Source organism: Pogona vitticeps, chromosome 2 (assembly GCF_051106095.1).
Source record: "Pogona vitticeps strain Pit_001003342236 chromosome 2, PviZW2.1, whole genome shotgun sequence".
Classification (NCBI taxonomy): domain Eukaryota; kingdom Metazoa; phylum Chordata; class Lepidosauria; order Squamata; family Agamidae; genus Pogona; species Pogona vitticeps.
In genome coordinates, this window is record NC_135784.1 from 189,055,656 (window position 1) to 189,081,875 (window position 26,220).

The 26,220-nt window shown below is 40.9% G+C and overlaps 1 protein-coding gene across 3 annotated transcripts in view; it reads right to left on the reverse strand.

Annotated features, from left to right (window-relative positions):
- GPR156 (G protein-coupled receptor 156) overlaps positions 1–26,220 on the reverse strand; it is a 35,680-nt gene that overhangs the window by 4,189 nt on the left and 5,271 nt on the right. Inside the window, exons 3-8 of one of the 3 annotated variants that reach the window (XM_020789543.3) lie at positions 18,551–18,686; positions 14,004–14,114; positions 10,845–10,970; positions 8,538–8,633; positions 5,977–6,213; positions 3,066–3,227 (exon numbers count right to left, since the gene is read on the reverse strand). In XM_020789543.3, the coding sequence (XP_020645202.3) occupies positions 3,066–3,227; positions 5,977–6,213; positions 8,538–8,633; positions 10,845–10,970; positions 14,004–14,114; positions 18,551–18,686 (868 nt within the window). Of the gene's footprint in view, positions 1–3,065; positions 3,231–5,976; positions 6,214–8,537; positions 8,634–10,844; positions 10,971–14,003; positions 14,115–18,550; positions 18,687–26,220 lie in introns of all 3 variants that reach the window. The other 2 variants (XM_020789544.3, XM_078386730.1) reach the window with 2 other exon arrangements.

The window sequence follows — 26,220 nt, forward strand, 5'->3', positions numbered from 1 at the left end:
AGTGAAGGTGAGCAATTATTAAGTTTACAATAAATAAAAGATGTTAAATTGAAGGAGGAGTTGTCATTTAAATTTGTCCAACATGGGAAATGTAGGAGTTCGGGGGGGGGGGGAGAGACACTGGATCGAGTCAAACAGCCATTCTCAATAGGGAGCCCTTTGGGAGGCCCTGTTTGCAGTTGGGGGGCACAGACTGGAAACAATTCTTAACAGATTTTGTAGTGCAGTGGTTAAACTGCAGTACTGCAGCCCAAACTCTGCTTATGACCTAGGTTCAATCCCAAGGTTCATTCAGCCTTCCATCCTTTCAGGGCTGGTAAATTCAGTACCCAACTTGCTGAGGGATGGGAAATGTGTAGCCTGCATAATTAAATTGCAAATTGCCCAGAAAGTGCTTTAAGTGCTATGGGGCAGTATATAAGCAGCATGCTTTACTTTTTGCTTTATAAGGTTCATTATGCAATTTATACAATCCTCGTTTGGGCTGTATTTCTTTCAGATTGTGTTTATGGCCATGACAAAAAGAAATGTTGAGAATGAGGGGCAACAAGAAATCAGTATAAAGTATCGCACACTACGGTGGTTGTTCAAACACAGAAATGCTACCTGTTCTGGTGCGATTTCTCACATGCAAAAATTCAGGCAGAAAAGATGTTGCACATGAACCTACAATTTGCTGCTTCTTTCATAATACACAGTACTTGGCTTGACTAGCTGGATCTAGAATATTGTGAGGTGGCACCAGAGGCAGCTCGCCCCAAGAATGTGCCATTGTCCCAACCTGTTGTGGACGAGAGATGCGAAATGGTTTATAGCCCCTCACCTTCCCTGGGGGAGATGCAACTGACGTCTGCAAAAAGAGGGGCTGAGAGAAAGGAGGACTCGAGAATTGGTAGGGCAAATGTTGGTGGGTAATGAGTGGAAGTGGAAAGTGAGCTAATCATAGAGGGATTCCTGGTGGCTGGAAAAGAGGAAAGGGAAGTAGAAGTTGAGGAAGAGATTAAAAGGGGGCTAGGCTGGGGCGAGGAAGCAGAGAAGGTGGCAGAAGAAGAGGAAAGGAGAAGGAGCGAGTCTGATGAGTTACTGATAGGGTGGAGATGGATCGAGTTAGAGGGCCCTGGACCAAAGAGATGGCCTGCATGAAACTCCTATAGAAGAAATAGGAGGAAGAGAAGGAAGCCGCCACCAAAACCCTCTTATTGGAGCGAGAGGGAAAGGAAAGAGTTGCAGAGACAAGAAAGGGAATGGGTAAGTGTCCATCTAGTCCATCTAACTGAAGGGCATCGAATGGACAATGTTGGTATACCCCAAGCAGGGCAGTCCCTTGAAGAAGCAGGTACAGTATTCTCAGCCCAGACGTTGGGCTGAAGAGAAGCCAGTTGAAAGAGAGCAGGCATGTCACCCATTTTGTGTGACATTTCTAGTTTATTCTCTAGCACCAAAGGGTACACACCCTTGATACTAGAGGATAAACTCAAGATGTTGAAAATCGATAATTGGTTGTGAATTTTCACATTTAGAGACCCTCTTAATCCCACCAGAGTTGTGGAGAAACCCCAATTCTTTAATAAAAGTTCTTTGCACTTACCTGTGGATTGATTTGTAAAGAAGGAAATGAATGAATCGCCCTTGACCAAGCTATAATGCACTCAGAAATATCAACTTACAGCTTGTGGAGTTCTACTATTTGGCTTCTTTGGGCCAAAACACATGTTCAGAGAAAGGTATTTTTCTCTTAGCATGTCTTCCTCCCCTCTACATGAATTGTTGGGAAGAAAACACTGTAACATTTGCTTGGTTATACCTGCTCCAGGATTACATGAGCAAAGGAAGCTGTTGCTTCCATTCTAGAGATCCTATATATATATTTGGGACTTTACTCATCTATATTAATTAAAATATGGCCATCTTTTCCCCCTGAGAAACATTAATGGCTAATTTCCAACAATGCACTTGATGTTCAAAAACATCTTTCCACTCCAGGATCCTAATGGGGTTGAAAAACCTGCTTTAAATTGTTTCCCAGCCCTCCTACAGGTTTCTAAAATACACAAGAGACTGCAGAAAGAGGGGTGTGGCATTCCCCCTAAGTTACGCATTTTACGTAAGTTTATGTTAATGTGGTTGGGAGGCGGGACCAAAGGAGGTGCTGAGGGGTGGGGCCTGGCACAAAAGATAGTCTGAGACAGGGAGAGCTAGGGAAGAGTATAGTTTTAGGGGTTTGAGGCAAAGAGAGAGTGTGTTGAAGGAGTAATTAGTCAGAGTGTGACTTGTATTAATGTAGAAGAGATTAAAGTAATATTGAAGCTTTGTGGAACTTTAAGAATGTGCTTAAGAATTATTCCTGAAACCACGTGTAATCAATAAACCAGTTTCTGTTAAAGAGTCAGTATGGAATGGAGCTTAGTCTTTCATAAGAAATATAAATTGATAAAGAGATCAACTGGTGGCAGCGTGTCAAGAGGCCTATTGGGATACCTTCGTGAGCTCTGGGTTTGGTGAAACAAGCCGGAGCCATAGGGTAAACGCCACATTCTACCACATTTGCCACATTCATGGTGAATGCCAGAAATCCTGTTTCTTGTGGAAGCAACAGGATCCAAACATTGGATTCCAGCCATAATGTGCAGCAAATAAGGTTTAGCAAATAGCAGGATGTTTCCATAATATCACTAGGCAAATTGTATGTCTGAAGAAATATTTTGTTATCAGTGCCAATGGGTAGAGAAGGTGTTACTGTAAGCTCTGGCACTTTGTGGTTAGGATAATCCTTTATGGAATGAATTACCTTCTCTGCTTTTATCCTGTGGCTTTCATATCTTAAGTTCTTTTTCATCCACACACATTCCATAAGGTATTTTTAATAATATCTAATACCCCTGTGGAGAAGGGGATTTTTGAGGAATTAGTTATATATCTGAATGTAAGGAGAGGTACAAATGGAGTGCAGAATGATTGGTAGAGGATACAATATGAATATATAGGATTAATGTTCCTAGTAATGTGTAAGGTGATTAAGAGCAAAGAATTATTCACGTTCTTTGTATCAACTGAATGTGTCTCACCTCTGCAAGCTGCTGAATCATTGAATGTTTCTCTCCTAGCAGCTGGTAGATTTCTTCATCACTATACATTGCGGACTGTAAGTTCTTGCTGGAATTAGTAAAATATTTGGCCATATGGCCAATGTCATCTTTTTGTTTTGTAAAGTCCTTCATTTCTCTGACCTGCTGAACATCAAACAAGACACAGAAATGAGTTAAACTGGTGGGAAATGGGAGAAAGAAAAAGAAAAATCAGATTTTAAAAATCAAACGAGATGTAAGAAGACAAAGGAAACACTGTTAAACAATAATAGATTTTTCGGGCACAATACTAACCACAGATTCCTTTTGCTCACAAACATAAAAATAATATGCTACTCTAAGTAATAATTTGTTTTTCTAAGCCGCAATGGTGCGGCTAAAAAATATTGTAAATAAATATAAATAAATAAATTTGAATATTAAGTAAAATGATCTTACACATCAGGTAATGTCCCTAATTCATAATGTTTGATCTCATTCTATATCACAGTGGTGATGTATGTATGTATGTATGTATGTATGTATGTATGTATGTATGTATGTATGTATGTATTTATTTATTTATTTATTTATTTATTTATTTATTTATTTATTTATTTATTAGATTTTTTATCCCGCCCTTCTAGACAATGTCTACTCAGGGCAGCTTACAATTTTGTTCATGCCAGTTACATTAGGCAACAAAGATTTGTGCAATGGAATTGTGCAACGAGTTGCATGTCCCCAGCGTAACTGATTGCATAGTGCATCACTGAAAGAAGAATTTTTATGTGCCTTTGTTGTACAGTAGATCATTTGTGAAATTATATCATTTATGAAATCCATTTGCAAAATGGGCATAATTTTTGAAAGCACTAATGGGAGAAAGTTAACAGAGTCCAGAAAATCTTTACTGCTGCACAGTGTAGTCATTTGTAAATAAATGATCCTTTGTCCACATACCATCCACCCTCACCCCAAGCCCCTGGCATGCGTGATGGAACCTTTAGCACCCAGGACCCAGGAGGACATAGACATGGAAATGGAGACTCCAGATAGAGCAGAAGAGTTAGGTGTTGATAGATCCCACCTGGGTGAGGAGGTGGGGGCTGGGCCCAGCAGGCAGGGGACAGAGTAGAGTGAAGCAGAGATAGACCCTCTCTTCTGCACCTCTGGGGAAGTGGGCTATTTACTTTCCCAGAGCCCCTGAACCAGAATTTGTGTGGAGTTCCCAGTGTCAAGGGGAAGAAGATGCAGCAGTGGAGCATCAGTCTTTAGTTACCAGGATTCCTTGCCTCCGGGTCTCAGCCAATGGGGATTTCAGTGACTGGCAGAGCACTTGGACCCCAGTCCACCTCAACAGAAGCACTGGAAGCAAAAGGGCCAGAGGCAGCAGAAGCAAGGGCTGTAGATCTCCAGTCTGTGGTGAGCAGCCAGCACTACAAACCCTCCCTAAAGGTTATGGGTGGGCTTACAGCTGTGCTTGAGACCTGATGGTACCAGTAGACTGAAAACGGTCTGAACCCAGTGCCTGGAATTCAGAGTCAGGCAGAGACTGGACTTAAACCAATGGGTATAAACTCATGAGAGGGAGATTCAACCTGGAAATAAAGAGGAATTTCCTGACGGTGAGAACCGTTAAGCAGTGGAACAGCTTGTCTCCCAATGTCACAGGCGCCCCATCACTGGAAGTTTTCAAGAAAAGATTGTCCGGGATGTTACAAGGTGTCCTGCCTTGGGCACGGGGTTGGACTAGGAGACCTCCAAGGTCCCTTCCAATCCTACGACGATTCTGTGATACGATTCTATGATGAGGAACTAGTGAAGTCAACTCAGCTCCCCACCAAATTGGTGAGATGTAGTAGTGCTGGTCTTCCCCTTTCTAATACCTATTTCTTGACCCTAACAAAATCAGATTTTAGCAGTATGAAGAGTCAGGACTTTATGGAGACCATAAGTAAGAAGGGTTTCTCCACTGTCCCCACCCTGGGCAGGGGTGGCAGGGCTCGCGGATCATACAGATTAAGGGGGAGGGGGAGGGTGGATGCCATTTATGATTTCGTTTCAAAGTAGTTTCCCAGTTGTGTGGAGATAATTTTTCTAGGTGAAGCTCCTCGGACTAGATTGTACCGGGAAACAAGTCTAATAGTTTCAGTACATCAAACCAGTCTCTTTAAAATGTTTGGCAGAGTTTTTAATTTATCTCATTTTTTAAAGGTCACCTTACTCAGGACGTTATTCTGTCAGCTTTGCCCCTTTTGAATTTTTGAAGCTCTGTACAGTATACTCTTCATAACTCTCTATTATAGTCATCAACATCCAGCAATTTTCCTACCTTTTGTTTTTTGTTTAACTTGCTTTCCTTAATTTCATCCATTGAAACTGATTGGTCAGTTTTGTTTTTTTCAAGGAGTAAAAAAGAAGTTTTAAATTTAAGAAATCCAGAATGGTTCCTTATAGGATTATAGAATTCTGCACAAAATTTATGAAATACTTTTTACAGAATCCTCATTTATCAAATGAAAGTGTTGTAACTGTTCAGGATTTCCTTTAGTGGATTGCCCTAACTTTTAGAGACCTGCTTAATGGACTTAGGCAGGAGAAATGATGGTCATTCTGGGTCATCCACAACCAACTTTCCCTTTTAGATCATTCTGAAGGTGCTGCGTGTCCCCACTTATCATACCTGTCTGCATTGCAGAGTGTGAATTCTTGACACTGAATTCCAGCCACTGTGTCAGATTTTATATGTTGGTCTCAGTCACCTTGTGGAGCTAGTCACACTGTCTCTTAAGGAACCATCAGGCACCAGCACCCCAGCTAAACCTTTACTTATGCATATAAGCAAACATACTGACATTTTCAGAAATACAATGATTTGTGATACATTTTGCTCCATCTGGTTTCTTACCTGTGGAATAAAGATCAAGCAGTTTATCGTAGATGTACAAACAAAGATTCCTCCTGATATAAATCCAACCACCAGGTTGTGCCATAAGTGGAAAAACCGATTCACTACCAGCAGAAGTCCAGTACAGAAAAAAGTAATGGCTACTGCAACGGTGAGTGTCAGGGACTGATTAACTGGAGGACAACTGAGGTCGTCTGTTAGACCAGCAAGATAAGCTCCATATATCAACAAACTACCCTATGGTCAAAAGAATAGTGACAAAATTAATTCAAGAAGCAGGTTGAATGTTTTACAGCATTAAAAAATTAATGGCAGATTCAAACGTATGTCATACAACACGTTGGCTGTTTATTTGATTTACAAATTTATTTGATTTTAAATCCTTGGAGGATTTTAAGGGAAGTTGATATAATTATATCTCTCTCTCATCTTTTAAAAAAAATCTAGTGTGATAATCATATCTCTGTAGTCTCAAAGTTGCAAACAATACAGTGGTGCCTCGCTAGACAATGATAATCCGTTCCACTGAAATCGCTGTTTAGCGAAATCAGTCTAGCAAAAAGCATTTCCCTATTGGAATGCATTGAAACCTGTTTAATGCATTCCAATGGGGAAGAATCATCGTTGTCTAGCGAAGATCGGCCATAGGAAAGCTGCTTTGCGAACAGCCAATCAGCTGTTTAAATAGCTGTCTTGCGAAGCTTAGGTCAGAAAACATCCATTTTGCGAGCGCGGAGGGAGCTGTCAAAATCGTTGTCTAGCAAAAATCGGTTTGCAAAGCAGGGACCAAACATTGTCCAGAGAAATACCCCCATAGGAATCACTGTTTTGCAAATCGCTATAGCGATTGCAAAAAGTCAGTGTCTACCGAAAAAACTGTCATGCAGGGTAACTATCTAGCGAGGCACCACTGTAGTTGTTTACCACTGTTTTACACCCCTGATCTGGGTTCTTGAACAATCTTCTGAAGGAGGATATAGAGAGATAGGAACAAGTTCAAAGAATTGTCACAGATGCGAAGTAAGGAATGGGGGTGGGGAGTCTTATATAAGGATAGATTGCCGGGACTGCATATGTATAGGATGAGAAGAAAAGGGTGTACATGGTGGAACCCTTCATATAGCTAAAGGACTGTCAGATGGAAGAGGACTTTTTTGGGTGCTCCCCAGAGAGAAAAAGTAGAAGAGATGGCATTTTTGGAACTTGAGGACTTCCAGACCCATGATTTGCTCAGAAACCTCCCCATAGGCAGAATTATGGGAGTGAAAGCCCCTAAGCAAGAACAAATTAGAGTGATCCTCTCTATTTCCATGCCATTCCTGCACTGGGAATGGCATGGAATGGTAAGAAAATACCCTGTTGCACTATGGGAGACTCAATGATCTCTCTGCTTTGCAAAAGGCCATGAGAGGACTAGTCGCAATGCCATTTATAGAGAGGTAGCCTCCAACAGAACGACCTTTCCTATGGCTCTTTGGGAGTCACAAGAGATGCTTGGAACTCCCACAATGTAGTGGGACCCTTTCCTTACTGCTCAAAGAAGAAGGGGTGCAGGAATGGTAGAGAGATAGGAAGGGCTGCTTTAACTAATTTTGGTTTGGGGGCTTTTGCCCCCCCCCCCGATTCTGCTTCGGAGGTTCTGGACATATTTTGGAACCAGACGTTATTGAATTCCAAAAGTCTCATCCCTACAAACTAGTTCTAATAGACCAAATCTAACTGTGTTGCTGTTATGTGCTGTCAAGTCACTTCTGACTTGATGGCACAGAAACTTACAGGGTTTTCAAAGTATGTGAGAAGTGCAAGTACTGCTTTACCATTGCAAAACACGCACATGCCCTAGCAAATTTCCATAGCCAGCTTGGGTTTGAATCCAAGTCTCTGGAGCCCTCGTCCAATAACTCTATCCTCTACCCTACACTGGCATTCTTATGTCCTAAGTAATAGAATATAGTTGAACTTGCAGCCAGTAGTTCATTTGAAAAATATCTTGAGGTTAGGAGAGATGACCAAACCAGCTGTGGTGGAATCTCTGTTACTGGAGGTCTTTTAAACAGAAATTGGACAGCTATCTATTAAAGATATGCTCATGCTGGTTTTCCTGCATTAAACAGGGAGCGACATTAGGAAACCTGCCCCTATGACTTACTAGAATGGCAACATTTTTTTTACCTAGGAACAATGATAAGAGAACAGTAAGTCTTTTAGTTTCTATAAAGCCTAAGGCATCTCTGCATAGTACTTTGATGAAAATTCTCCAGTTAGAATAGGGGGTTCCTTGGTAACTCACATCATCAGATTTAGCTGCTTTGAAGTAATGCACTCTGATGATGCAGTCAAGAGCAAATGTATTTTTGTCCAGGCTAAAACTCAGTCAGTAGGTGAATGCACTCGTGACTTTTGCAGTTGTGAGTGTTTGAAAGAAGCGTGCAGTATTGGTTATTGTATGCCTGCCTGTCCAGAGCAAGGTGAATGTATAAATATGCATAAAATATGGAATACTAAACAGACTATAATCTTCCCCTTAATATGTTAGCAGATCATTGGAATGAATTACATACCTTGAATCCCAGAAAGAGAATTAGCCAAAAATCAGAGTATAGAGACATACAGAAATACCCTTCAATTGCTATGCAAGTCATGCCTTTTTCAGTCACCTAAAAATTGGAGTATATAAAAGAAGCCTTCTGAAACATATAAAACATTCAGTAATATGTCACTTCCAGGTTCCTACAATCAAAGATATACAGTACTTTATTTTTAATGCAAACAAAACAGGAGAATGCATCCATTTGTACTATCTAGTTTTTCCAAGATAATCATTTTTCCTATTTCCTGACACATGTGAATACCAGCTTCCAGCATATTGTTTGTGTGTGTGGTTTGTCTTTTTAATCCTTTAAATCTTCCTGAGCTATCCAGTCAAACTCTGGATTTTCTACAGGTTCTTACTAGATGTACAAAGGTTAATAAGCATCTCATATTGCCAGTAATAGCTGATGTTTAAGTCAGTTACATAACTTGTAATATCCATTCAATTGTTTTAAGTGAGGTGAAACACTCAGTGGGCATACATTTGTTACTCCAATTTGGGAATCTAGGACTGCCTGCAGCACTCAGGCGATTCCTCAGTGGTAAAAGAAAGAAAGTCGTTCTTGGAATGGATTTCTGGTAACAGAAAGAGGGAGTCGTTCTTGGAATGGATTTCTGGAGTGAATTCAGAAGCTTCAGAGGTGGTGGCTTCCTCTTTCTGGGCCTTCCCTACTGATGAGACAGTTTTGCCTCAGAAGAACCCCATTGACCTAAAGAAAATATGACTTTTTCCCAATCATATTTTCCCCACACCGTTTTGATAAATATTTTCATTAAATCACCTCATCTTAAACCTGGACCCCAATCATTTGTTTTAGAATAAAAACATCACAACTTTATTTATTTATTTATTTTATTTTATTTTATTTATATCCCGCCTATCTAGTCACGATGGACTACTTTGATTAAGGGAAAGGTGCATAGATGGATGTTATCCTTCCCACACTTCACACAGAACTATCATGAGTGGGAGAAAGGACTAGTTTTTGATGCCCAAGGAGTATGGCAGAAAATTTGAAGAGGACTGCCCACTGCTGCCATACACACACAATGAATTCTATGCCACAGCATAATTCAGAGATTTGAAAAGATAAAGGAAAAGTAACCAGTACAGTACTATGTATAATGTAATTATAAATTAATCTATAATATTGTATAATATAATGGTATAATAATCTATGACACCCATAAAGCAGTAAACAATAATATATTTTTGTAAATAATACCGTTTCCCCGAAAATAAGACCTAACCTGAAAATAAGCCCTAGTATGATTTTTCAGGATGCTCATAATATAAGCCCCCCAAAATAAGCCCTATTTAAGTGAAACCCCACCCTCCACCATTGTGCAGCAACCAGAAGAAGATGACATGACTGGATTTGAATAAATGTATGCATTCTTATGGGAAATTTGGATTCAACTTACGAACTTTTCAACAAGCGAACGTCCTTCTGGAACGGATTAAGTTCGTAAGTCGAGGGTTCACTGTAGATTGTTACAGTATACATTAAAAAAAATCCCCTGAAAAGAGGCCCTAATCCTTTTTAAGAGCAAAAATTAATATAAGATCCTGTCTTATTTTTGAGGAAACATGGTAATATATTTTATTTTTGAATTTTTGTCCAAGTTACACACATTTCCCCTGAAATTCTGATAAATTTGTTGTTCATCTGAAGTTTTTACCTAATTTTCAGACCTGCTAAGAACCATATGTTATGCCCTGATACATAAAACCATAGACTTCCAAAGAGGGCGTACTTTCTTTTTCACATGACTGTATATAAATTATGGATGGGCAGGTGGGTGTGGGTAAGACACAGGATATGAAGGACTTAGGATGGATCAGGTCTGAATTATTAAGAGAAACTGCAACTTTTCCCCAACATTTTAACTAATGGCTAAATCATTATTATACTGTTATATGTACTGTTATGGAATGCACACATACACATACACACACACAAATGCCTAATTCCATAAAAAGCATTGAATTTATATATTTTATGTATTTTGACACTCAGTGATCTGTGGCTTGCTCATCTTTCATCTCTGGAATTATCTGCTCATGCATTAGTATTCATATACTGTAGTTGAATTAAGGTACCCCTTTCCCTTCACTCCGGCTTCACCCAGACAAAATGCAAACCAGCTGTATGCCTATTTTCACTATTTAAAATGTTGGATAAACACTGCAGCTCTCTCTTAATTATTCAAACATGATCCATACTTCATACTTCATACTCAGTTCTCCAGTCTGCCTCTTCTGTACATCTTACCTGCATATCTATAGTAAGCCACTGGAGACACTGAACTGGGTCCAAGAATATCCATATCAAGAGAAGGATGATATCAACCAGCACTACCACTGATACCATAACCAGCAACTGAAAATCTTTGATAATCTGCAATACAGACACTCAAAATATTCATGTTCTGTGGCAAGATTACGTTTTTTTGCATACACCATACATGAAGATATGCAAGTCTGGAGTTCTTACATCAATAGATGTTTCCTTCAGATCTTAAAATCCCCAAAGAGGTATGATCAAATCACACAGTAAAAAGAAAATGTATTATGATCATTGTAACACTGATTAATAATTAAGTCCATTACATTTTTAAACATCCAGTCAGAATAGTAATAGCTCACTGTTACAAACTGTTGTTGGAATATTTAATGCAAATTAAATGATGTCTTAAAAACTGAATGCCCATTACCATCTCTAGAAATGATGTAATGATCTAGGCTTCAAGGCAAAGAACTTATAACCAAAGTGGCAGGAACCTGGGGTAAAACTGGCTGAGCCACAGGAAGTGACTGTACCATGACAGGGAAGGGGTGAAGTCCAGAAACAACAGAACAGCTTCCTTGGTTATATATTGATCTGAAAAATATATGAAAGGGATCCAAATTCCCAGAAAAAGAGTAGGGAAGGTGGATCTTACAACTGCTGGTCTTCTGACCTTGCAGCACAGAGGCTTCTGCGGTTGAACCCGCAGCACCACCACATACATCCCTACATGACGGTTATAGGCAGGTGGAATTGCAGTGGTCTGTTAGGATTCAGTCCTCCTCATCAGGTGCCCCATTCCACACTTTTCTGGGTTTTCATGCATATATTTGAAAGGGGATGCCTGAAACAGGAGTCCTGTTGGTATGTCACCACACTGTTCCAGCCACCCTTCCTGAGATAGCCACAGATACTGGAGTGCCTTCAACTTGTGTTGGGGTATTTAAACATCCGTCCCAAGATGACCCTGTCAAGAGTGGCTCAGAACTTCACATTCACCATGATAGCGATGGGGGAGTCCAAGTGATATTTGGTCTCACTTATGTAACAGGTCGTACTCTGATTCTGGTCTTGCCAAGTAGGATGAAGTTGGACGGTTATAGAGCAGCTCTCTATAGTTCTGTTGTCACGAGAACATCACTACCATCTGGGGTTTAACTTTACTGGAACTCAAAGCTTCTATGGGGTGGAGAAGTTATTATGATGGTCCACCCCAGAAAGCTGATGGATCCAAATGGTTTTCTGATGGCCCTTCAAGCATTTCCTGTTGCCTTAGAAGTGTGGGCTAGTTAGCAATCTTAATGCAAATTTCAAGATATGGGAGGAAGGGCCTCCAACACAAACTTGTTTGCTTGTTTGTTTGCATGCTAACTAATCAGAGGGGTTTGTTTTTGCCGGGCTAGAGAAGCTCCGCCCTTGTTTCTTCCTCTCTCCTCCTCACGCCTTTTGAGAGACTCTGTTTTGTCTCAGACCCTTTTTCACCTTGGAAGATGCTAAATCTCCAGGAGGATCTCTGAACCCTAGAGATCCTCCCAGCCACATGGGCTGAGGAAACAAACCTTATTTTTACTTTTTTTTATTATTTTCTATCAACTTTAAACCTAATGAGTGCCTCTTTTAGAAATGGACGTTTAAGTGAGTAAAATACACAAAACCTTTTATACTTAAAGATCGCCTCCTGAGTCTTATTTTCTAAAGTGCTAGGCTTTAGTGAGGGTGGATACCAAGAACAATTGGGTAAAGGAGGGGACTTCTACAGCTAATTCTAATTTTAAGGAGCTGGCCTTCTGCTGTGCATTTTACTGGAACTTAAGCAAGTTCCCAGAACTCTCAACAGGAAAGTGATCCTGTTGACACCCTGGTTCATCTCTAGAATGGCAAAATGAGCAAGGTGATGGATATTGTTGTTCCTAAGTGTCCCCTCCTGCAAAGTGAAGCTAAGTGAGCCTTGGCTACTGGGAAGCTAGTCCTGATGAAATGAAGCGAGGATGACAGAAAACTCTGGAGATGGTCTAACTAGTCAGAGGCTAGAACCCATTGAAAGCCTTACTCCGTCGTGGTTTGGGACAGCAAATAAGTTCTTTTCTGCCACTGTTTTCTCTCCACAGAGTCAGAAAGTAAAGGTGTTTTGAATGATCATGGGTCTATTACTCTCTGGCCCACAAGAAGAGAATTTGGACCACTGAACAGTGTCATGTGAGAAATGTGCATGACCCTTTTTGCTGATAAAATCTCTAGACCTGCTCTGACTTGGTTGCTATAGTTACAGGTCCTGTGGTTGTAACTGTGGCCACTGCTTGTCCTGTTTTAATGGATTCGTTTCAGTGTGCACATCCTGAAAATATGGACAGCATCCCTGCAGAGTTGCAAGCCGGCACGTGTCTGCTAGATCCTTTCCCTTTGTGGTTCATAAAAAAGGCTGGGGGGAAGGACTGGTGAGTGAAGAGAGCAGTGAATTCTTTTCTAGATCAAAGCAGAATTCTACCCTGCCTAAAAGAGATGGTTGTGATGTCTTTACTGAAAAAGACATCTCTATATTCCACTATACTGGATAACTAGTCGCAACACTAGCTTCCAGTTTTTGGGAAGTTGTTGGCACATGTAGTGCTTTTGCAGCTCCAGATATTTCTGGAGGACGAAGATTATCTAGATCCTTTAGGATTTGGCTTTAGGGTGACAGAACAGGTTGGCAGGCAAAAACTGGCCTTTCAAAGCAGGCCTTTGGAAAGTGCCTTTTATAAGTGAGTTTAGTGGGGCTGTAATATATTTTACTGTTTTCTGTGTTTGTATATGGCTTTTATCTCCTTTTATCGAGCAGCTTTTAACATTATTGTGTTCAATTTTATTTTAATAGTTCATTGTGATTTTAATAGTTTGTCTCTTTTAGTTACTGTAAGTCACCTTGGGTCACTTTTTGGGAGAAAAGTAGGACAGAAATAAAGCTAATAAATAAATCTCCTTTTAAAAAATTTTTTTTTATAAAATTATTGTAATGTAAATATTTTTGAACACAGTATATTTCTGTTATGCATTTAAAGAAGATCTCCAGTGATATCAACAAGATTGTAAAATATGGGCTTATCCATGAGCTGGTTGTCCAACCAGAGGGAGCCCTTGAAATAAGTGCTGAATGTGAGAACTTACCACTCTCTTATCTGGAACCTGTTGAGTGAACACTTTATACAACCGCCAGCTTTTTCCTAGGATGGGGCCAAAGGCCAGGGAACTTCCTATACACAACAAGCAGAGTCTTGCCTGTGGAGGTATAGTTTGGAGGTCGAGAGAAAGAAGAAAGAAAAATCTGTAAGAGCCAAACTGGATATAATATGAAAGATCTGTCAAAAGGCTCTCCTGTTGTTTATAAAAACATTGATCGCAGCTTTGGAGGGGTGGGGTTTCTAATGAGATCAAGAACGTGGTGCTACTCCATTTCCCTGCCCGAAAGCGGTGCTCCAACCTGACTTAACCAGCTATTTGCCTCATGAGAAAAACAAACAGAAACACCCTTCTTCTTCCATTCATTATTTGATTTTAAATGCTCCACCTGCCTAGAGAATGAAAGCCCCAAAGCAGTGAAATGCAGCTGAAACTCACAGGTTGTCTGCTGCTTTCTACAAATTACGGCCACTGTCCTGCTTTGATAAAAAGTTGGCGTCGGCATTGGCTAAAAGGTGCATTAACGTATTAAGTGGTGAACAGTTCGCCTAGTCTTAATGGCCAGTTCTTAAAGGCCTCTCACTTTTTTGTTTCCTACACTGACAAATGGTATCCCAAAAGAGATGTACTGTATAGGTGCTTGATAAAGGCTGTTGAAATAGAGCAGTTATATCTGACAGATAATGAGCAGCAAAATTGCCTCTGTATGTTGCCTCCAGAAGCACAGGCAGTAGATCTCTCTCACCCAAGAACACATAAAGGTCAATGCCTCAGAAATTCTATTTTTACCCTCCTGATAGGCAGAATGAGTACCCCTAGTAGAGTGATACACTAGGCATATGAGAGGAAGGAGCCATTAATGGCTATCCAGCCTTCCAGTCTCCTTCCAACCTTAGCAACGAGCTGGAAAAGATTAGATAGTTGTGGGCTATGTCGCTTTTCAGCCATTTTGCTCTTAGATCTTGTGATGCTGGTGCTTACTGTTAGATTAGTCTGTCAGGGAACAGTAGAACATCAGTCACCCATGTATAAGTTATCCATTGTTTATGGCGGGAGCAACATCTCTTGTTTTACATCCCTGAGACCAGTATGGATGAGCCCAGAAGGAATTTCCTGAGTTGTGTCTCCTTGTTCTTGTGCTAGTGCTAACACAGGGACACATCTGTTTCTCATTCCTTTATGTGCTCTACTTTCCAGTGTTTGTACCAGATATTGGGCTCTGGGACAGATGGTGAATTCTACTCTACTGCCTACTTACTTTCAGGGAAACAGGTCGGAAAATAATGGAATATTGATGGAGGAAATTTATGATATTGTAGACTTGAAACATTGGCTCATTCTTGTGCCAGTTCTGTGTCAGTAAAGGAGGCAAAGAAGCAATTGTCCTCTAGTCTCTGTGTCATTCAACAGTTGTTGTTTTTTAAATAGTGCATGCCTTTTTTTTTCATTTCAGGAACAGGGGAGATTTGACAGAACTCAGTACAGTATATGCAAAGAACTGAGCTAAAGCAGTGGAGTTGTCCCAAATATCAAAAATCCAGTTCTGTTGGGTGATTTGCAGGTAGTGATTCCTGAGAATGTGTTTCCACAAGTTGTCTATGTTTCGGCCCCTGACCGTGCTGCGTCCATGGCTGTTCATTTAACAAGGAAAGGGATTGGATTCCAAAGTATGCAAACGTTTTCTTGAGATCAGGCCTACCCCCATCCTCTCTGAAAGATGCTAATGGGAAGAGGCAAATAGCCAGAAAAGTACAGTATTCAAAGGGGACCGTGCTCTCTGGAGGAACAAGGGCTACTGCCTGCTGCATATGGCAGCTAAGCGGGAATAAAAGAAAATAAAATTTAAGAATTAAAGAGGCTGATAGAGTTTGTCTTGCTAGTGGCAGTACAATATCCAGGGAACAACCAGGGATTTATTTGCTCTGATTTATTTGCTCAGACCCAGCTTGGTGCCAGTGAGCCTACATCCAATTGTTAGTCCTGTGAAGAATAGATTCACTGAATCAGTGAAGAGCTTGCAGCCTCTCCCCTACACCATTTCAAGGAGTGCAGGCTCAAGGCAGGTCACAATCAGTGTTGCCTGCTGTCAGATGTGTTTTTACATCCACTTAAGTCAAAGAATTAAATAAATAAATCAGTTTATTCTACTGTATTATTGAATCTTCTTCGATAGCATTAAAATAAGTATCAACATCCATACATTTGAATAGCACTTTTGATTATTGATGTATACCAGCTAAAGCATTTACAATTTTTAGTATTATAAAGGCAATTATAAAATAATACAGGCAATATTACAAAATAAAAGCAAGCATAAAATGAATATACTAAACAGAGGGAAATATGTAGGTTTCCCAACACATTTCCCTTCAGGCAGAGCAAGCTTTAGATCAAAATCTTGTGGAGCCCTAGGAGGTGGATTATCAGCAAACCATAAATCTAGTGTCTCCTCCACCCCTTGGTCAAACTTTTATGCTTGTTTTGAGCTGTTTGGGGCCCTCAAAAGCTTCACCGGCAAATCTTGACTGCATGTTGTAATGGACCAACTATAAGGGAGTGCAGGAGATTAGGGTCATTTTCACTCCTAAGGGATATTCAGCTGTTATTCTGGCTGCTTTAGTTAGTATGCCACTAGGGGTGCCTCTAGACATGCAGTACAGTATGACACATCTGCAGAAGAGGAGTTTCCTGTTGGACAGCTGGAGGCGCACCACCCAAGCAAGATGCCTTAAAGTGATAAGGGGGGGGTAGGCTGGAGAAGTTACGTGGATTTACCAAAGAAAGATGGATAAAGTTCTGCTCTATCAGCACAGAGAGCCAAGGCGATATTTTAAATAGAATGACAGACTAGAACTCAAGAGACCTGCACTCCAATTTCGGCTCACTCCTGGAAACTGACTGGAGGGCTTGGTAAAACTAAATATAAACAGCTCAAATATTGAACCCCATATTAGGGCCACAGTCAGTCATACATAACTTGACAGCACATAAGGCATATGCCTGGCTCCGTTCCTTCTTGGAGGACCGTCCCCAGAGAGTGCAGCTTGGGGAGAGCGTCTTGGCCCCGTGGAATCTCAATTGTGGGGTTCCACAGGGGTCGATCATCTCCCCAAAGCTGTTTAACATCTATATGAGGCCGCTGGGTGGAGTCATCAGGGGGTGTGGAGCCCGGTGTCATCAGTATGCTGATGACACTCAGCTCTACATCTCCTTTCCACCTACCGCAGGAGAAGCCGTTCTGTCCCTTCAGTGCTGCCTGGGGTCCGTACTGCAATGGATGCAGGAGAACGGGCTGAGGCTGAACCCGGACAAGACGGAGGTGCTAAGGGTGGGCGCCCCCACAGTCGGGAGTTTGGGAAACTCCCTCTCTTTTTGGGGGGGTGACCCTGCGAAGGATGGGGTACGCAGCTTGGGGATCCATCTTGACCCGGCGCTCACTATGGAATCCCAGGTGGCGTCGGTGGTCCGAACCGCCTTCTACCATTTCAGGCGGGTAGCCCAGCTGTGGCCCTATCTCGATGTTGGGGCGCTCACCACTTTGGTGCATGCGCTCGTAATCTCAAGATTAGACTACTGTAATGCGCTCTACGTGGGGCTGCCTTTGAGGCTGCTGCGGAAACTACAGGTGGTGCAGAATGCGGCGGCCAGACTTCTCAGTGGAGTGAAAAAATTCCAACACATTTCACCCACTTTGGCCGCACTGCATTGGCTGCCCATCCGATTCCGCATCAACTTCAAAGTGTTGATGCTTACGTATAAAGCCCTAAACGGTTTAGGGCCTCGATATTTGGCGGAACGCCTTCTACCACCAAGATCTACCCGTGTCACTCACGCGAGCCAGGAGGTGAGGCTGAGGAGCCTAACGCCGAGGGAGGCCCGGAAAGAAAAGACAAGAAATCGGGCTTTCTCGGCAGTGGCGCCTCACCTCTGGAATAACCTTCCCCCTGATATTCGCGTGGCACCCTCGCTGGGTATTTTCAAAAAGCAACTAAAAACATTGATGTTTCGGCAGGCCTCCCCCCCCCCCAGTTAATTCCTGACTTCTCTTTCCTTCTCTTTCCTAGTGTTTTATCCAATTGTTGAAAGTTTTCCTCTTTGTAAAATGGTTTTTATTATTGTTGTTCCCTTTGTTGTGAGCCACCTAGAGTGGTCTATCGACTAGATAGGCGGGATATAAATTAAAAAAAATGTGTTCAGGCAGATTTTTATATTCATTTGTAATATAGCTAGATGCTTTCTCCCTGTTGCCTTTGTATGTGTTTATAATGCTTTTATTCTTTTAAATCTGTTTTTAGATTATTATTTTTAAAGAATCATGTTTAATAACTTAATTACAAGTTGTAAAGGGATTTTGAAGTTCTGAAAGTGAATGCTCCTTGCTAGGGGTGGGGGTGAGGAGAGAAATCTAGATGCATACAGGGGAAGTATCCCCACACCTCTCTGGATTCCACCTAATTGGCTACAAAAATGTGCTACATCCAATATGATGTTACAGTAAGCCACATGGTTTTTCCTCCTAGTTTGCTTTCACCCACCTGAACAAGCATCTCCATGGATGATTTGGTCATTGAATTCTGTATTTCAATTCCAAAAAGATATGCGCTGCTGTAAGTCAAGCCACTGCCCAGGAGAGTGACAATATTCAGGTTGGGACTGGACATCTTCACAAGCCTCAAGCCAAAAAGGAGTTGAAAGAACATAGGGACAAGAGTTATTGGAAGAGGAGGTAGGCCTGCCACATTCTTCCTACCCATGTGAAGAGATGCCACTCTGGCTGTGCTCTATCTAAGATTGTTGTTCAGTGCTCTCCTTCTGTCTGTGAAAAGCTAAGAGCCAAAAGCACGTGTGATTGGTACTGTATTTCTTTAGGCAGCTTTGTAGGTCAAGGAAGTGATACTCAGGTACAGGGTATTTGACCCAGTGTAAACCACGCTTACCAAAGCAGCACCCTGGAAAACTTGTTTCTGCTGATTATTTCAGTTGTCAACAGCAAACATTGCACCCCAGTATGTATTACATCTTTCCTGCTGCCTTGGATATATGGAAGCAAAAATCATGTAAGATAATTTAATAATTATATAATTCATGTCACTATTATATGGCTGCCGTGGAGTGGAAATCATTCAGAGGGTTTTCCATACAAAGATGGAAAGACCAAGTGTGGGAAATAGCACTCACAGAAAAATGGACAAGCACATACAAGTCCGAAAGAGAATAGATGTATTATATTTGTTGTATCAATGAAAGCCCAAACTCGTTTGTTCATTCCAGTTAAAGTAGGCCCACTGAATCAGTGGAATTTATGTATGTGTCATTGGGTCTGCTCTACTTGGAAATAACTTGGATTTAGGTCATAGTTTCCATTTTTAGTGTTCATTAACAGAGATTTCATACCACTTAGACCACACATTGCAAATTAGAAGTTTTAGACAGTTGATTTTTTGTTGGACATGATATTGAGTTCAAATCATAAGCTTAAAGCCTTAGCCAGATTCCAACAATCTACCTTAGCACATTTCTGAAAGTGCTCTTTCTCACCCTCAACTGGAGATGGTGTGAACAGATTATATCCTATCATTGAGCTACAGCCCTTACAAATCCATCGATATGTTTATGTTAGTCCTTTGTGAACATGACCTGTAGTATTATGGTAGAGAGGAAGAAATCCTAATCTACTTTCTCCATAGAATGTGTCATATCATGCATCTTTCATGTCTTCCTCCGCTTATTTTTCCTATACTAAAAAAATTGTGATGTACTGGATAGATTGATGAACTAGGATTCAAGAGGCCTGAGTTCGAATCCCCTCAGCTATGGAAACTCACTGGGACTGTGGAACTGGTAAAACCACTCCTGAAATACCTCACTTACCTTGAAAGCTCTATTAAGGTCACTGTAAGTAGGTTCCAACTTGATGGCACATGACAACAAAACCCCCGTACACAGTAACATCTCCTGATTGGGAGAGTTTCTGTAGCTCTTCAAATACTTTGGTTCCCCTTTTCAATGTTACACCATCCTTTTAGTTGACCTGAAATGCATATAGTACTGCAGGTGTGGTCAAATGATCTATTTATATAAAAGTATGAAGATGTTCTCCATGCATCTAGATTGGTTGCATACTAAGCACAACCCCAAAAAATCTTTAAAAGGAAAGAAATCGACCTTCTGTTCTTTTATAGTTTCTTTTAACTTTTCTGTTTAACCATGCAAGTAACTTTTTGACTTTGGTAATGTTAATGTGATCCATCCTATGTCATAAAAGGTTATTATGTTTAATCATCCAAATTAAGGTAATGGCATTAAGGTCATTGGGCTAAAGCCAAGTTTAGTCCCGCTGAACCTAGTCAGATTTGTTAGTCAGCACCACTGTAAGTCTCATTGATTTCTGTGGGTCTGTTCTAATAGGGACTAAAATAGGTTTTAGTCTCCCAAGCTCAATTTACCTATAGTTAGAGCAAGTTTTCAAAATCATTCCCAAAATTATTATATCTTGAATCTAATTTCTCGCTGCATTGTCCTCTATCCAAAGGACAGCATCCAGGACCTCTTAAAATGTGGAACTTAAAACATTCCAATACATAATCCAAACTAAGGTTACATCAGGAGGTCATCTTATCCTGATATGTCTGACATCTGAGTTTTTTTTTCATTTTCACCTCAAGCAGTCTCAGAATTTACATAGTGGTTTTTTTTCATACCATACTGACATTGTCAAATTAATTATTTCTGCATTATCTTTATTTTATATTTGGAGACTACAGTCTAATCTATTAAGGAGAGGGAACCCAAGTGAATACTTAAGCCAAATCATCAGTTTACAGTCAGTTTTTAGTAACTCCTCATCATGCTCTTACTCTTCAGTAGCATTATTAAATCTGAGGGCTACTGTCAGTGACTCTGTAAATATAGCAATAAGCAGGGAAGGAGAATAACCTAGGTTCACCTATAAAATACATTCTACGTTATTATTTATATTTTATTTATTGGAAGTTTGAATGTCAAATTAATCCCAATAAAGAAAATCTGTTTTAAAACAAATTGCCTCTAATACCAAGAACAATTAATTCCATTTTGCAAGACATCTCAGATGGGTGGTTGTGTCTTTTTAAGAAACTGACCTATTTTTATTATGTGCATTATGAAATTTCATAACTGCTTCATGAATCTCAGAAATTAAAAGTCTTCCTCTACATCTTTACCCTCTTGGGTCTCAGGGAATGTATTTCTCTGCAATATTATTCAGTGTCTTGCTAGAGATATCGCAGTCTACATTTGATAATCCTACATCTATTATATTAGACTTCAAAAATATATATTTTTAATTAACATAGCTACAATAGACAAACACATAAGGGTGAATGAAAATGCCACTTCTGCAGTCCTTCCCCACCCATTGTCATGGGTCATTAACAGGGGTCTGTCCAATGGGTGTGGTCCTCATCTTTCTGGGGACAATGAAAGGGCAGCATGATAAATAGGGGACAGATTGTATCTAAGGCCTCTACCCCTGTTGAGTGATGGATTTTCTATATGCACATGCATGACCTTCCCGAACCCTCTCTCAAGCCACCTCTCTTCTCAATCCAAAATGAGTACATCTTGGTCATCAAATGAGTTTCCTTTGTCCTTCAAATGAAAGAACACTGCTGATCTGTTTAGAGGTTTATTCCTCAGAAAGATGAGGACCACACCCACCAGAAAGACCACTGTTAATGACTGTTAACAGTGGAAGTAAAGAACAGATTTAAGGAACTAGATTTGGTGGACAGAGTGCCTGAAGAACTTTGGATACAGGCTCGTAACATTGTCCAGGAGGCAGCAACAAAAACCATCCCAAAGAAAAGGAAATGCAAGAAAGCAAAGTGGCTGTCCAACGAGGCTCTACTAATAGCAGAGAAGAGAAGGGAAACAAAATGCAGGGGAGATAGGGAAAGTTACAGAAAATTGAATGCAGACTTCCAAAGAATAGCAAGGAGAGACAAGAGGGCCTTCTTAAATGAACAATGCAAAGAAATAGAGGAAAATAACAGAAAAGGAAAAACCAGAGATCTGTTCAGGAAAATTGGAGATATTAGAGGAACATTTTGTGCAAAGATGAACATGATAAAGGACAAAAATGGGAGGGACCTAACAGAAGCAGAAGACATCAAGAAGAGGTGGCAAGAATACACAGAGGAATTATATCAGAAATATTTGGATATCCCGGACAACCCAGACAATGTAGTTGCTGACCTTGAGCCAGACATCCTGGAGAGTGAAGTCAAGTGGGCCTTAGAAAGCCTGGCTAACAATAAGGCCAGTGGAGGTGATGACATTCCAGTTGATCTATTTAAAATCTTAAAAGATGATGCTGTTAAGGTGCTACATTCAATATGCCAGCAAGTTTGGAAAACTCAACAGTGGCCAGAGGACTGGAAAAGATCAGTCTTCATCCCAATCCCAAAGAAAGGCAGTGCCAAAGAATGCTCCAACTACCGCACAATTGCACTCATTTCACACGCTAGCAAGGTTATGCTCAAAATCCTCCAAGGTAGGCTTCAGGAGTATGTGGACCGAGAACTCCCAGAAGTACAAGCTGGATTCCGAAGGGGCAGAGGAACTCGAGACCAAATTGCTAATATGCGCTGGATTATGGATAGGGTTGCCAGACGTCCGGAAAAGGGAGGACATGTCCTGCTTTTTAAGCGAAAATCCTGCATCCGGCAGGCAAAGCTAAAAAGCTTTAAAATGTCCGGCATTTCTACCTGAAAATGTAAATCACCTCTCCCTCCCTCCTTGGTTGTAAGGCATTTGTAAATCCTCCCGGCAGTGGCTTGTAAATCCTCCGTTCTGATGGTTCTGATCGGAGATAAGCCAGTTTAATTGGTCCCCCGCTGTGCAACAGAGCCGGAGCAATCAGTGACTGCTTCCAGGGCAGGTGACTGACAGCACGAGGTAAAAGTTCAATTAAGGAGGGAAGAAAAGTGCGAGAGAGCGACTGGTGGCTTGACAGAGCTTGTTTAAAAGTAAGATTGGAGAAAATGTAGGGAGGGAGGGTGTATGTGAGTGAGAAAGAGACTTAGTTTTATAAAACCATGAAAAAAGGTTGTGACTACAAGGGAGAGAAGGCTCAAAGGTGCGAGGGAGGGATGGGTGGAAATGGACATGAGAGGAAATGGACATAGTGAACTGAAGCAACTGATTGTTTGAACATTGAGGAAGGGTTTGTGTGTCAGAGAGAGAGGGAGGGAGAGGGAGAGAGAGACACACACAGAGAGACTTGACTTTTCCATAAAACCATGAAAAAAGGAACATTGCAAAATTTAATCTCCATTGCATTTAGCTCTTCTGAGAACAGCAAATATTTCAAGGTAGTAATTGTACAATTAGCTGTTTAAATAATGTTCTTTGGTATTTTGAAAAAAGCCTCCATTGAATTTATTTTTATTTTTTTAACATGACTGGTTCTTGGTCAGTTCACTAAGAGACGTTTATTGGCAGGAATTGTAATAAAATTGTATTGATTGCGGGTTTAATGTGGATTCAAATGAAACATTCAATATGTCCTCCTTTGTCCTCCTTTTTGTCTTTCTATGTCCTCCTTTGTCCTCCTTTTTGTCTTTCTATGTCCTCCTTTTGGTACCAATGTATCTGGCAACCCTAATTATGGAGAAAGCCAGAGAGTTCCAGAAAAACATCTACTTCTGCTTCATTGACTATGCAAAAGCTTTTGACTGTGTGGACCACAGCAAACTATGGCAAGTCCTTAAAGAAATGGGAGTGCCTGACCACCTTATCCATCTCCTGAGAAACCTATATGTGGGACAGGAAGCCACAGTTAGAACTGGTCATGGAACAACTGAGTGGTTCAAAATTGGGAAAGGAGTACGGCAAGGCTGTATATTGTCCCCCTGCATATTCAACTTATATGCAGAATACATCATGCGGAAGGCTGGACTGGAGGAATCCCAAGCCGGAATTAAGATTGCCGGAAGAAATATCAACAATCTCAGATATGCAGATGATACCACTCCGATGGCAGAAAGCGAGGAGGAATTAAAGAACCTTGTAATGAGGGTGAAAGAGGAGAGTGCAAAAAACGGCCTGAAACTCAACATCAAAAAAACTAAGATAATGGCCACCGGTCCCATCACCTCCTGGCAAATAGAACGGGAAGATATGGAGGCAATGACAGATTTTACTTTCTTGGGCTCCATAATCACTGCAGATGGAGACAGCAGCCACGAAATTAAAAGATGCCTGCTTCTGGGGAGGAAAGCAATAACAAACCTTGACAGCATCTTAAAAAGCAGAGACATCACCTTGCCAACAAAAGTCCGAATAGTCAAAGCTATGGTTTTTCCAGTAGTGATGTATGGAAGTGAGAGCTGGACCATAAAGAAGGCTGACCGCTGAAGAATTGATGCTTTTGAACTCTGGTGCTGGAGGAGACTCTTGAGAGTCCCCTGGACTGCAAAGAGAACAAACCTATCCATTGCTCACTGGAAGGACAGATCCTGAAGCTGAGGCTCCAGTACTTTGGCCATCTGATGAGAAGAGAAGACTCCTTGGAAAAGACTTTGATGTTAGGAAAGTGTGACGGCAAGAGGAGAAGGGGACAACCAAGGACGAGATGGCTGGACAGTGTTTGCGAAGCCACCAACATGAAATTGACAGAACTCCGGGAGGCAGTGGAAGATAGGAGGGTCTGGAGTGCTCTGGTCCATGGGGTCATGAAGAGTCGGACACGACTAAACGAACGAACGAATGACTGTTAACGACCCATGACAATGGGTGGAGAAAAAATGCAAAAGTGGGATTTTCATTCACAGGCACACCTTGTCCTTTGTCCATCTAATGTCCTTTGTTCATCAAATGAGCCTATTCAGACCAGGGCGAAGTGAAACCAAAGTGGAGAATATATCAGGTGGTCTTCCTACCAACTCTCCTCAGACTGAAGAAGCTACTTGGATGAGTAACTTTAACCTAATAAGAAAGTTGCCATGACTCAACTTCCAGATAATCTCACTTGGATGACTGAGAATCTTCACAGATATATTTAAGGAGTGGTTTTGCCAGTTCCACTCACTCCCTAGTGAGTTTCCAAAACCTGTTCTCCAGAGTCCTAGTCCATCACTCTATCCACTACACCATGCTAAGCATCCATATGTGACAAATATTCTTGACCTTTTGGAGTGGGATATTAAAGTTACCATGCATGTGTATATATGAGAAACAGGCCTTTTGGGGGAGAAAGAAACTTCTACTTTCTGAGATGGGATCACTTTACCCTATTAAAAATACCTTTTTATGCAAATATGGTCGCAGGGTCACAGGTTATGTGGCTATTATAAAAGGGGGGCATAATTCAAAAAAGGTTGGGAAACACTGCAATACTGTATTCTACTTTGGAAGGCTTTAAAGTAAGTGCCTCATTTAATTATAATTGCCCTATTATTTAAGGTAGGGTGAGAGATCAAGGCAACTCAGATATGAAAATATTAACAAGATATTCATAAAATTCAGCAGACTCATTCTGTGGCCTTTGATCTTTTCACTACTAATCACAGGATCAAGACAAAATAATGTTATTCCAAAACTGGTGCATAATGACCAGTAATAACTGGTGCCTTTTATTGTCAGGGGGCAAAAGACATAGCAGCCAATTATGGGTAAAGTTAGAGTTAACAGGCAGAGCAAGAGGTAAAAGTGGGTATTCATTTCATACATACATCCAGGCATTCACATGCACACATTTATGATCATACACAGATTCAGTCACATACAGAGGCAGAATGACATGTGTTCATTGAGATATTCTCTCACTCCTCCATCCAATTCTTTAATTGCACATCTCTGCCACAAATGTAGACATATTCTACTACCTCCTGCTGCTTTTTCCCCCATGCCTGGTCAGTTGTTTTATTCACTCACATTTATTTGATCACCTTCTTTTCTGTCAATCCAGCACTCTTTCATTCATGCATCAAAAATATAAGTGTCCTAACTGAGCAGATTTCAGTGTTTCTATTTCTTTCCTCTAGATCCTGCCCACTCAACACTGTAGCTGCTGTTCTGTCTTCTGGATCCTGCCCCAAACATCCTCCTTGCTGTTTTGCGCTCTTAGATCTTACCCTCACCCATCCCATATTCATGAAAAGACTGCACTCCCAATACAAATCATTAAGAGGAGTGTTCTCTCGCTTGCCAAGAACAGTGAAAG